Source organism: Tamandua tetradactyla, chromosome 14, assembly GCF_023851605.1.
Source record: "Tamandua tetradactyla isolate mTamTet1 chromosome 14, mTamTet1.pri, whole genome shotgun sequence".
NCBI lineage: Eukaryota > Metazoa > Chordata > Mammalia > Pilosa > Myrmecophagidae > Tamandua > Tamandua tetradactyla.
The window spans coordinates 63,763,111-63,776,463 of record NC_135340.1 but is presented as its reverse complement, the minus strand read 5'-3'; the positions used below and the strand labels follow the sequence as shown (position 1 = coordinate 63,776,463).

Here is a 13,353-nt window from a genome sequence, read left to right as displayed (position 1 = left end):
AATTATAGTTATAATGCAGTTATATTTTATTTACAGTTTTTCAGAAATACACAAAAGTGATAATGGACTTGATTTTTTTTCTTCTCCTTATAGTCCCATTATAGTAGCCCTGGTCCAGAGTTTAACAGTATTCTCTTCAATTTTGGAGGTCAAAGTCCACTGATTTTGTATTATCTTAAGATGCATGAACTAGCTGGTATTTCCAAAGCCCCTAAACAAACCAAGACTAAACTTACTGAAATATTCCGGGAACCATATCCTTTTTTAAAGTTTCTCTTTCATAAGATTTGTTTGTAAAATATTCAAAATGCTTTACTAAGTGTATCAATTAAGAAAAACTTGAATGTATTTTGTATCAATGCTCTTATTTAGCATTTAATTTAGTTAAAAACTTTTGCACCATGTTTGCTTAAAATATTTTCTCTTTTAGCTCTAAGGCTGTGACTTTGCATGCAAGAAAAATAGAGCAAATAAAAAGCCGAGGGACTTTAAAAACTTGTATATTAAGTTCTTCGGTAAAACATCATCTTTATAACTTTACCATTTAGTGTTTAGTTTCAAACATTTATAGGAACTGTGCGTCAAGGGCCCCCAGGGCTTCTCCAGAGAGAGTTTTCAAATCTGTTTGGCTGTAGAATCTTTTGTTCAAATGAAAATTTATCTGAAAGTTCAATATGTAAAATAATGAAAATGGAGTTTATTTGGTTGCAGCAGGGGAGAGGAGCCTAGAGTTCTTTCTACTTAACACATGTCCCCACTGCAAACCTCCATCCCATTCCAAATCTCACTGGGGAGCTGGATACCCCCAAAAAGATATATCTAATACAATGATTTCCAGACTAGAATGTGTACAGAAAAAAATTAGAAATAATGAAGAGGTTGAGCTTTACAAATGTTTAGTAAATGGGTGCCCTACTCAGTACTTCAGGCTGCACTCTTCTGTGTGGAGGCATGCTCATGGCATCTTTGCTCTTCTGTTGTTTTCTGAGTGTCACAACATGGTGTGACAGTCAGATGTATTTTTGTTTTCTTTGGCTAATTAATAAGATTTATAGATTATATCATCAAGTTTTAACTAAATTAATGTTCACTAATGGACCAACAGCTTGAAAAGGCTCCTGAAAAGAAATGTGAATAAATATTATTTACAATGCAAGAGTAAATGAAAATGGCAGAATGATATTTCTCCTACTTTTTGAAATAACTCTTTTTCAGATGTAAGTCAAAAAAACTTCAAGAGACTATTTGAAATACGGATTTACATCACTATTATAAGCAATTAATCTAACTTTCAGTGTATGTTGTACTTTTCAATATTACACAATAATAGCATGATAAAACTTTAATTAGCAAAGCATTTAAATACAAATTGTCCAGACCATCAATACAAATATCTGCAATTGATGGGTGGTGCGATGGTGGCTGAGAAGGCAGAATTCTCACCTGCCATGCCGGAGACCTGGGTTTGGTTCCCGGTGCATGCCAATGTAAAAAAAAAAATCTATAATTGAGATCAGAAAGGTTTGCCATGCCACTAATGAAATAAGTAAACTTTTATTTTTAAAATATTTTTTGTTTCATCTCATTCTTTTATGTTTCTAGATTGTATAGCTTCAATAATAATGTGAAAAATATATATTAATTCAGATTAATGCATACATAATTTATAAATTTAGAATTATACAGATATGGGGGCATACTCAAATATTTTTGACTAATGGGATGCCAGTCAAAAAGCGTAAAGACCACTGCTCTAGCAGATTCTCAGGACTTTTCCCAGGACATTACTCTCCTATTTCCAGAAGCCCGATGACTACAAGTGCATGGAATTAACTTGGGTGGCCCTGGAAGTGAGGAGAGAGGCATACTATAGGGCTAAATCAATCTGTTATCAGACTTGCAACCTAAGTAATGATGCAAGGGTTTTTCATCAGCCTTAGATTGTTTTAAAATATATATTTTTTTACATATAAAAGTGGAATTTGATTAGCTTTTGATATCTAAAACCTTTCATAATAGATTGCTTTCATTTTTAACTAGTTTTTATTGTGAGTGCAAAATGTTGATCTCTGATTGTGTTTACCTTTCTGAGGAATTTGTTCAATGGCTGTGCAAGGGTTTGAATCAACAGGGTGCTGAGAATTTGGAGTGTGGGTATACAGTAGAGTTTCCTAACTCCTGAGTTATAGCTGCTTTCCTGATGTGGTGAAATTTGCATTCAGATTTCCCATAATTACCTTTGATGACCTAGGAATTTATTTCTAACTCAATCTTTACTATTCAGCATATAGTTTTTTTGGTTTGTTTTGTTTTAGTTTTTCTATTCTTATTAGAGTCCTGTGACTTTCCTGAAATGAAGAGGCAACACTTTGGAGTAAGATAGTGTGGGAGGGGGAGAAAAGAGAGAGGTCAGAGAAGAATATATGTAACAAATAAAAAGACAGATAAAATTTATCACATTTGACGTAGGCAGACTCTAAGATGGTTCCCAGTGATCCTCACTTTTGGGTATTCATATCCTTGTGGAGTCATTTCCCTTTGAGAGTGGGCTGACTTGCCTCTAACAAATAGAATGTGGTGAACATAATGGGATGTCACGTGTGAGATTCACTTAAGAAAAGACTGACGTCTATCTTGCTGGCCCTCCTTCCCTCACTCAGAGCTCCCAAGCTAGTGGAAGCCAAATGCCAAATTGTGAGCTGCATTATAGAGGAGCCCATGTGAGCAGGGAAGTGAGAAAGCCTCCAGACAATAGCCAATGAGAAACTGAGGCCCCCAGACCAACAGCCCACCGGAACTTAATTTTGCCAACAACTGGAGTGAGCTAGGAAGCGATGGTCCCCCAGTTGGGCATTGACTTCACTGCAGCCCCTGTCCACACTTTTATTAGAGTCTGTGAAAGACCCTGAGCCAGAAACATCCTGCTAAACTGGGCTTAGATTCCAAAATTTACAGAAACTATACAAAAATAAATCCTTGATTCAGAGCTACTAAGTTTTGGGGTAATTTGTTATGCACAAATAGAGAACCAATACAATTTTTTGAGCAAAATTCTCTTTTAGATGACTCTCTTTCACAATTTCTTTATCCTCCATACACCTTAATTTAAATACTTAGCACACTACAGTGTAACCATTCGTTTATTTGTTTCTTGTTTACTTGTTTCTCACCAAAGACAGAAAAAAATTCTTTGCCTTTGTACCCCTGACACCTTAAAAACAGTATCTGGCACACAGAAGGCATTAAATAAATGTCTGATGGCTGTATATAGCATGGCCTTATATAAAATAAGACCAAACTTCATTCTATTTTTTAAAAAAATGACATTCCAGTTAAGTTAAGAAAACTGGAGAACAGAAATAGCAATAGAAATTTGGGAGTCATTGCTATGAAGTTAGTATTTGAAGTTTTCATTGTCAAAATGACTTTTATTAAATTAACATACAGTTTCTGCATATTAGGCTCTGTTCTAAGTATTTCACAACTGTTAAATCATTTGAATTTATGGAAACTTCTGCAATATATACTATTATTATCTCTATTTTACAGATAAAGAAACTGAGGTACTGAAAAGTTAGGTAATTTACCTGAGGACACAAAAGTAAATGATAGTATTGGAAGTCTATCCTTGGAAGTCTGGATTTAGTATCAAAGCAATCAAACCCTGTGCCATTTAGCTGTTTACCAAAGGGAAATATATATAGCCCCAGAGGAACATAAGATTGTGTTCTAAGTTTTTGTTAATGCGCTGTATTACATTAATTGATTTTCTTCTGTTGAACCATCCTTGCATTCCTCCATGATAGCTTCTCTGATATTTGAGGATAAATAGTTTTTTAAAATTTCTACATTTGGTCCTGTATTAAGTTGTTTCTTTGAGAAAATCAATAAAATTGATGGGCCACTAGCAAGATTACAAAGGGAAAAAAGAGAGAGGCTGCAAATAAACAAAATCAGAAATGAGAAGGGGTACATTATGATGACCCAGAAAAAATTAAAGAAACCATAAGAGAATACTATGAACAACTATATGCCAACTAGAAAACTTAGATGAATTCCTGGAGACACACAAACAAGCTACACTGACTCAGGAAGAAATAGAAGATCTCAACAAAGCAACAAACCAATCACAAGTAAAGAGATTCGATCAGTCATCAAAAAATGTCCTACAAAGAAAAGTCCAGGGCCAGATGGCTTCATAAGGGAATTTTATCAAACATTCCAAAAAGAACTAACACCAATCCTGCTCAAAGTTTTCCAAAAAAAATGAGGAAATAAGAACTCTACCTAACTCACTTTATGCAGCTAATGTCATTTTAATACCAAAACCAGGTAAAGATGCTATAAGAAAGGAAAACTACAGGCCGATCTCCTTAATGAACACAGATGCAAAAATTCTCGGTAAAATATTGGCAAATAGAATCCAACAGCACATTTAAAGAATTATACACCATAAGTAAGTAGGGTTTATACCAGGAATGCAAGGATGGTTCAACAGAAGAAAATCAATTAATGTAATACAGCACATTAACAAATCAAAAGGGAAAAATCATATGATCATCCTGATTGATGCTGAAAAAGCATTTGACAAAATTGAGCATCTTTTTCTGATAAAAACACTCCAAAAATAGGAATCAAAGCTAACTACCTCCATATGTTAAAGAGACCAGATGAAAAATCGATATTCAGCATCCTACTCAATGGAGAGAGACTGAAAGCCTTCCACTAAGATCAAATACAAGACAAGAATGCCCACTGTCACCACTACTATTCAACATTTGCTAGAAGTTCTAGCTAGAGTAATCAGGTGGGACAAAGAAATAAAAGACATCATAATTGGAAAGGAAGAAGTGAAACTCTCATTATTTGCAGATAATATGATACTATACTTGGAAGATCCTGAGCAAAGTTACTTGGACTAATAAATAAATTCAGCAAGGTGGCAGGATATAAAATTAATGTAGTATTTCTATTTCTATATAGAAATCAGTAACATTTCTATACACAAGCAATGACCTAGCTGAGGAGTCGGTTAAAGAAAAAAATCCATGCAAAATAGCAACTAAAAGAATCAAATACTTGAGAATGAACTTAACTAAGGATATAAAGGACTAGTACACAGAAAACTATATCACATTGCTAAGAGAAATCAAAGGAGATCTAAATAGGTGGAAAGACATTCCCTGCTTGTGGATAGGAAAGCTAAATATAGTTAAGATGTCAGTTCTCCCCAAATTCATCTACAGATTCAACACAGTACCAATCAAAATTCCTACAACCTACTTTGAAGATTTGGAAAAGCTAACTACCAAATTCATCTGGAAGGTAGTTCCAGAGACCCCAAATAGCTAAAAGCACCCTAAAAAAAAAGAACAAAGTGGGAGGATTAACACTCCCTGACTTTAAAACCTATTATAAAGCCACAGTAATCAAAACAGCTTGGTACTGGCAAAAGACAGAAGCATTGATCAATGGAATCAAATCGAGAGTGTAGAAATGGAACACTAAATCTATGGTCTACTGATTTTTGACAAAGCCCCCAAGCCCTCTGAATTGGGACATGGAAGAACTGAATATCAATAGCCAAGAGAATAAAAGAGGATCCTTATCTTCACCCAACACAAAAAGTAACTCAAAGTGGATCAAACACCTAAATATAAGAACTAGCACCATAAAGCTTCTAGAAGAAAATGTAGGGAAACATCTTCAAGACTTAGTAATAGGAGGTAGCTTCCTAAACTTTACACCCAAAGCACAAGAAACAAAAGAAAAAATAAATAAATGAGAACTCCTCAAAATCATTTGTTTCTGCACCTCAAAAGACTTTGTCAAAAGGTGAAGAGTCAGCCAACTCAATGGGAAAAAATATTTGGAAATCACATATCAGACAAAGATTTGATTTCTTGTACATACAAAGAAATCATACAACTCAACAACAAAAGAATGAACAACCCAATTGTAAAATAGCCTAAAGATATGAATAGGCATTTTTCTGAAGAGCAAATACAGATGGCTCAAAAGCACATGAAGAGATGCTCATTTTCACCGGCTAATGGAAATGCAGATCTAGACGACAATGAGATACCACCTCACACCTACAAGTATGGCTGCTATTAAGCAAACAAGAAACTATAAATGTTGGAGAGGACATTTATGCACTGCTGGTTGGAATGCACAATGCTGCAACTACTATGGAAGACTGTTTGGCAGTCCCTTAGAAAACTAAATATTGAGTTGTCCTATGACCCAGCAATAGCACTACTTGATATATACCCAGAAGAGCTGAAAGCAACCACACAAACAGACATTTGCACACTGACATTCATAGCAGCATTATTCACAATCACCAAAAGATGCAAACAAATCAAATGCCCATCAACAGACGAGTACATCAAAATTATACCATTCAGATTTGATTAATATCAAATGAAAAGTACAGTTCATATGGACCCTTATTCCAGTAATGACATTTAGATGCTCCTTGTATGGAAGGTAATTTGTACAGTGGGATCAGATCTCATGAATTTCATGTCACTTCCTGAAGACAATATTATGCTTCTAACCATGGGTTGCCAGAAAACCAACTGAAAACAGGAAATTCCGGTTGACAAACTGGCCATTCAGTAACAGTAACTATTTGAATATAATATACATCACTATGGGTTTTTTCTCCTGGAGTAAAATGAGCTGCCCTCAGGGCATGTTGAAAACAGGGATCAAGTCCAAAAATGAGGCCTTCGCCAGGAAGAGATTTTCTGAGATGGAGTTTTGCCAGACAACAAATAGGACTGTGTTGGGTAGAGCTATTTCCATGTGAGGCAAGACATCAGTCACCATCTCAAATTGCTCAACAGCTTCAAATTCTAGAATCTGAATTCTAAAGATGCTTTATCTCAGACCTAGTCACAGTGCCTGGCATGTTGACTATCCAACAAGTGTTAATTTCTTTCATCTCCATTCCATTCCCAACTACTGCCCCATCTCCTAACTATGGCTTCAAATATAGTGTCTACAGGTTTCTTTCACAACTTTAACCCCCCATAGTGTTTAATATAAGAAGCAGGCTGGGGGGTGCAAGAGTAGTTCAATGGTAGAATTCTCACCTGCCATGAGGGGGACCCAGTTATGATTTCCAGCCCAGGTGCTTCCCCCCAAAAACCAAACAAACAAGCAAAACAAACAAACACAAAATTCAACAAATGGTGCCGGGATTCTCACATGGAAAAAGAAAGATGTGACCCCTGCCATACAGCATACAAAAAAAAGAAAGAAAAATAAGCAGGTTAGCTTGCCAAACTACAAGGCTTTTCTGGGCCAGGTTTTTAATGGTGGGGAGGAGAAATGCACTGTCAGTCTCATGAGAGGACATTGATTGGACATGAAATAATTTAAGAGCTACCCACTAGGCAGGACTCTTTGCTCCAAAATATCACCTCCACAACCAGGCTTGGAATTGTTCTGTTAGAAATTCCTTAGGGTCTGTGATATTATTCATTTCTTCGGGATTCCCATTGAAAAATACCCCTGAGTTCTATCAACTCTACCTTTAAAACATATTTGAAATGTCAACTTCTCTATGCTCCACCCTTGTCCAAGCACCACTACCACCTCTTGTCTTAACAATGAAAATCACCTCCTGTGATGGCCTGAAGCTGTATGCACCCCAGAAAAGATCATGCTTGTAATCAATCCATTCCTGTGGGTGAGACCTCTTGAATAGGTTATTTCAATTGAGGTATGCCCAAGTGGGTCTTAATTCTCTTATTGGAGCCCTTTATAAGAGAAGCTGAGAGAGAAGCAGACAGAAGCTAAGAGATATAGAAGACAGAGAAAGGACAGAGAGAAACTTGAAGAGTAAAGTCAGAGAAGCTGGGAGAGGACACAGAAGCAGAAAGAAACCACAGAAACAGAGGAAGCCACTGAAGCCAGAAGCTGGAAGCAATGAAACCTGGTAGTGAAGGGAGAAACCAGCAGACATCGCCATTTGTCTTGGTCAGTAACAGAGTAGCTGAGGATCGCAGGTAGCCAGTCTTTAGGGAGAATGTTGATGCCTTGACTTGGACATTTTCATGCCTAAGCACTGTGTAAGCTTGTAAGTTAATAAATCCCCATCATAAAAGCCAACCCATTTCCAATATATTGCATTCAGCAGCTTTACCAAACTAAAACACCTATATAGTCTCATTTTTTCTACTCTTTCCATAAGCCATTCACCACATAGGAGTCATGGCATAAATCAAATAAATCCCCCTCTTAAAGGTTTTCAATAGCTTTCTATTGCACTTTGCCATGGGCTACAAAACCTCTTGGAAGATCTGGCCTCCCACCTCCCCAATTTTATCTCCTACCACTCTGCCTTCACTCACTCTGCTCTGGCCACATCGCCCTGTCTCCAACTCAAATATGACAAGCAAGCTCCTTTCTCTCCCTGATATTTGCTTCATATTCAGGCTTTCTCTAATGTTGTACCCAAATGCGCACACCTTACAAAGTCACTCAGTAGCTCTGTTAAAACATTACCTTATTTTATATCCTCACAATATTTACCATTGTTTTAAATTATCATATTCATTTGCTTATCTTCTGACCCTCCCCAAGAAACATGCACACCTAAGTGCATACATTCTAGAATATGAGCCATATGAGAATAGAAACCTTGTATACCTTGTTCATTGCTAAATCTCCAGTGTCCAGGTGCTCAGTATTTGTTGAATAAGTGGCTCCACCTTGTTTGATGGCCCTTTCTTGGTCTTCAAATTGACCTTTATGACTCATTTGACACAGGGAATTTGCTCCTGTTCAGGATAACACAATCATCCAGACCCTCTCAAACTATGTACTTGGTAGCATGTTATCAATACTTCTTCCCTCTATAGTCAGTGATGCTGTAAGAGGGCTGTTTTAAACAGGTTCTGTGACAGAGCATGGTAATTGTTAACTTCCGGAATCACTGAAAAAGTAGTCCTGAGTGTACAGAAAAATAGGTGTTCTTTTCCTTGATTCTAAGATGTTGATGTTCAAGTCATAAATGATTGAAGATACTTCCTGAATAGTTTACAACTTAATATAAAAGATATACACTTGATTCAAGTTTATTGTGAGAATCTTTATGGAGCCTGTGGTGGTTTAATGCTGCAGGTACCCCAGAAAAACTTGTTCTCAAACCTTGTTAAGGGTTTAAGATTAAAAATTTGTTCTTAATCCATTCCTGTATGTGTGAACCCATTATAAGTGGGACTTTTAATGAGGTAACTCCAGTGAAGTTGTAGCCCAGCTCAGTCAGGATGGGTCTTAATGCTATTACTGGAGTCCTTTATAAATAGAATAAAATTCTGATATATAAAGAGAAAGCCACAGAAAACAAAAACTGAACATCAGTGAAACCCAGAAGAGAAGGGAGAGACCAAAAGACACTTCCATGTGCCTACCATGCGGCCAAGGGTCACCACCAGCCAGCCCCAGAATGCCCAAGTCAGGAAGAAAGTATTGCCTAGAGACACCTTGATTTGAACTTTTTTTCCAGCCTCAAACCATGAGCAAATAAATTGCCATTGTTTAAACTGACCTATTTCATGGTATTTGCTTGAACAGCCTAGAAAACTAAAACAGAACCATTCACACTTTTCCTTCTGGTTATCCCAATTGAGATATAGTACTCAGGAAACTAAGGTCATAAAGTTAATTACCTATGTGGTCCTGTCCCCAGGGACCAGATCCACTGGGCCTCTCCGAGCATTTCTACACAAGATAAAGAAGATTAAAATAAGCATCAAGAACAGCCTTGAATAAGACTAAGACAAATCAGAATACTGGGTAAAGGATGATATGGCCCACATTTTCAAACTTCAACCCCTGTGTGAGATCAAAGGGAGAGAGATTTATCTGGTGCAAAATTTGTATTTTTGGTAGCACATTATCTAATTTAATTTATCTGGTTAGTTTAATTGAACACCACAATTACATGGAATCTTGAATAAGGCGTGAGATCTTGTTGGTTTGTCAAGGTTAGTGCGATGCCCCAATATATCCCAGAGTAATTGGAGCAGAGAATAAAAAGGTATTTGCAAAGTCCCCTTGGGGAACTAGGGAGAAAGGAGGAAATATTCAACTTCACCATCTGTGGAATTCCTGATATTCTCACAAGAAGTGGGGACAAACAATTCAATAGGTTCAGCCCTCAGTCTTGGGGCTCATCCTATGAAGCTTATTCCTACAAGGAGAGGCTAAGCCTACTGATAAGTATACCTAAGAGTTGCCCCCAGAGAGCCTCTTTTGTTGCTCAGATATGGCCTCTCTCTCTCTCTAAGCCAACTAGACAGGTGAACTTACTGCCCTCCCCCCTACATGGGACATGACTCCCAGGGGTGTAAATCTCCCTGGCAAAGTAGGATCTGACTCCGGGGGATGAGCTGGGACTCAGCATCATGGAAATGAGGAAGCCTTCTTGACCAAAAGGGAGAAGAGAGAAATGAGACAAAATAAAGTCTCAGTCGCTGAGAGATTTCAAACAGAGTTGAGAGGCCATCATGGAGGTTATCCTAATGCATTATGTAGATATCCTTTTTTAGATTATGGTGTATTGGAGTGATGGGAGGGAAGTACCTGAAATTGTTGCACTGTGTTCCAGTAGCCTTGATTCTTGAAGAAGATTGTATAACTATATAACTTTTACAATGTGACTGTGTGATTGTGCAAACCTTGTTCCTGATACTCCTTTTATCCAGGGTATGGACAGATAAGGAAAAAATTATTAAATAAATAAATAGGGAGATAAAGGGTAAAAATGGGGTAGAGGGGTAGATTGAAATACTGTGGATCAATGAGAGGAAGGGGTAAGGGGTATGGGATGTATGAGTTCTTTTTCCTTTTTATTTCTTTTTTCTGTAGTGATGCAATGTTCTAAAAATGATCGTGGTGAAGAATACACAACTATGTGATATTGTGAGCCATTATTGTATAATATGGTTGGATTGTAACTGTGTGGATATTTCTAAATAAAATTATTTAAAAAAAAAACAGCCTTGGAATTTTAAAATGGGAAAACTGTGTTCAGAGAAAGATAGGGGTAATTTTGAAGTGTGATCCAGGGTGGGGACTGAGGCCATCAGAGGACAATCTCATTCCCTATATCTTTGTGATGGCAGAGGTTTAAGTGCTCCTAGTATATCAATGAAGCTAAGGTACTCTTTTAACACAAGCTGATGGGGCTGTCCCCTTTAGTCACTTGCTTATTTGCCAACTGAAAGGGAAGTGCCTGCTTTGCCAGATGCAAGCAAGGATTAGGACCAGGGATAAGGACAAGATCAAAGGCTCTACCCAAGGACAAGAGCCCAGCATTGTTAACAGCACATTTGCACCTTCTACTTACCATATTTCTTCTGTGTAATAAGCAGGAGCCAGGCTAACTGAGGCAGTCAACATCAGTTACCTCCAGAGCCTCTCAGAAGTCAAGAGACATAAGGGTTTCTTCTATATTTTTTTGTTTCTCAGTGTAAACAAAAATGAAGAGATGTCTAAACAAGATTACAGAAATTTAGGTATATGTTTACTATTGATATTTAATACATCCTGATTTTAAAACACAGCAGGGGAAAAAACACAGAAAAAGACTTAAGAAACTATTACATCATAGCACACTATGAATGGTGTGGTCCAGATGATGGGACACAAGTTTAAAGTGGTCTTCTTTCAACTCTTTAAGTGTATCTCTGGACTTAATACTCATGCTTACACTTGAGACCCTTCATGACTGGCAAGTCCAGGCCAAATGGCTTTCTTGGTCTACCTGTGAAGTCTGAGTTACTGTTTACCTCTCTTGAACGTTCCTAATTGGAAATCTTTCCTTAACCGTAAGCCTAGCACACCACCTGCTCCAACTTACTGTGATATTATAAAGGAGGCAAAAAGACAGTTTGCAAAGAACCAAAAGGATTTTAAGATGTAAGTTGATGCCATATTATTGCTAAATATAAAAACAAACTTTTTTAGATCTGATCGCGATTGTAGAAATAATCTAAATAAGTTCCTTATTTTACTGAAAAGAGTCATTTCTGAGCATCTTAAAGACTCAGAGGTGCCTTTCAAGTAAGTATCAAGGGTGTATTTGTACCCACAGAACCATGGCAAGTGTCCAGGATTGAAGGATAGAAGGAAACTTTACTGTGGTGTGGTTGGAGAGATGCACCCAAAATGGAGAGGCCAAGAGAGAGCTCCAGGAAAGAAATATTAGAGTATCATCCACTTACAAAGATCAGCCTAAAAGAAGAGTGGAAAGTTTGCCTGCAGCGGAGGTTCCCTGGAGCTAGGGTGGCTGTAAGGTGGTATTGAGAAAAGCAAGACAGGGAGTCTTTTCTGAAATGTTTTCTTGGGGAAACATTTTCAGTTGTTTTGTGCTTAATTTGAATGATTGCTCATGGCCAGCCACGGTATTCTTATGGGCTAGGAAGCCAGGAATGGGTTAATAAGGGGATATCCATCAGTTTTATAAGAATAGATTGGCAGGGTCCAATACTTCAGTTCATATCAAGGTAATTGCCAATGATTTTATTGCCTTGAGGAGCAGAAAGGGTGGGTATCCTCCTCTTTGGATACCTGTTGCTGCTCAGGAAAAAAAAATCAAAGAGAGGTAAATGGAATCGCTGCTAACTAGGTCTTGTCCAGCAGGCAGAATAGGAGCCTGAGCCCTTGCTTTCCACTAGTCCCAATGCCCTTTCCCTCCTGCCCTCCAACCTCCCCACTCTCTCCCTCCCTCTCGCACACACACATGCACACAGCCTTCATATATTCTAAGCTTAATGGGAAGAACGGGGCTGGAGGTGTCCTTGTGGAAGAAGCAAAGGAAGAGTAGGCCATACTCAATTGTCATAGGTGATATGTTTGGCACATTTTTATAAGAGGGGATGTGTTGGGAGGATTTCTTGCACCATATAGTGCAGAGGGTAGGAGCACGGAAGAATTGGTTCATAAAGGTCTTTTACTGATAGGTAGAAATTGTTGATTTATTCTTTCCCAATTAGGAGTGACTGCTTTACTTTACAATTTAATCCCAAACTTTGATTTTATAGAGAAAAGCATAAAATTAATGAAGAAATAAAACTCCTAAGACGACGGCAGGAAAAAATTGACAAGGAGCTCGTTAGGTTTGTTTCTTATTCAACTTTTTAAAGCTTAAAAACACTTTACTTAGACAAATTTTTGTTATATAAAATTGCAGCTGTTTTATTATGTAAAAAGACATCAACTCAATTACCTGCAAAGAATTTCTACTCAACAGACCATCTGGAATAAAACATCTACTTTCTTTGTCCACAAAATCATCTACTCTGCTAATTTAATTAATTGCTAAACATGGTC

At 37.4% G+C, this 13,353-nt stretch overlaps 1 protein-coding gene across 10 annotated transcripts in view; it reads left to right on the top strand.

Moving 5' to 3' along the window:
• Positions 1–13,353, top strand: part of FAM227B (family with sequence similarity 227 member B) — a 310,848-nt gene that overhangs the window by 279,419 nt on the left and 18,076 nt on the right. For all 10 annotated transcript variants that reach the window (XM_077127827.1, XM_077127830.1, XM_077127829.1 and 7 more), the window contains 3 exons: positions 94–269; positions 11,860–11,940; positions 13,065–13,139. In XM_077127827.1, the coding sequence (XP_076983942.1) occupies positions 94–269; positions 11,860–11,940; positions 13,065–13,139 (332 nt within the window). The remainder of the gene's footprint in view (positions 1–93; positions 270–11,859; positions 11,941–13,064; positions 13,140–13,353) is intronic.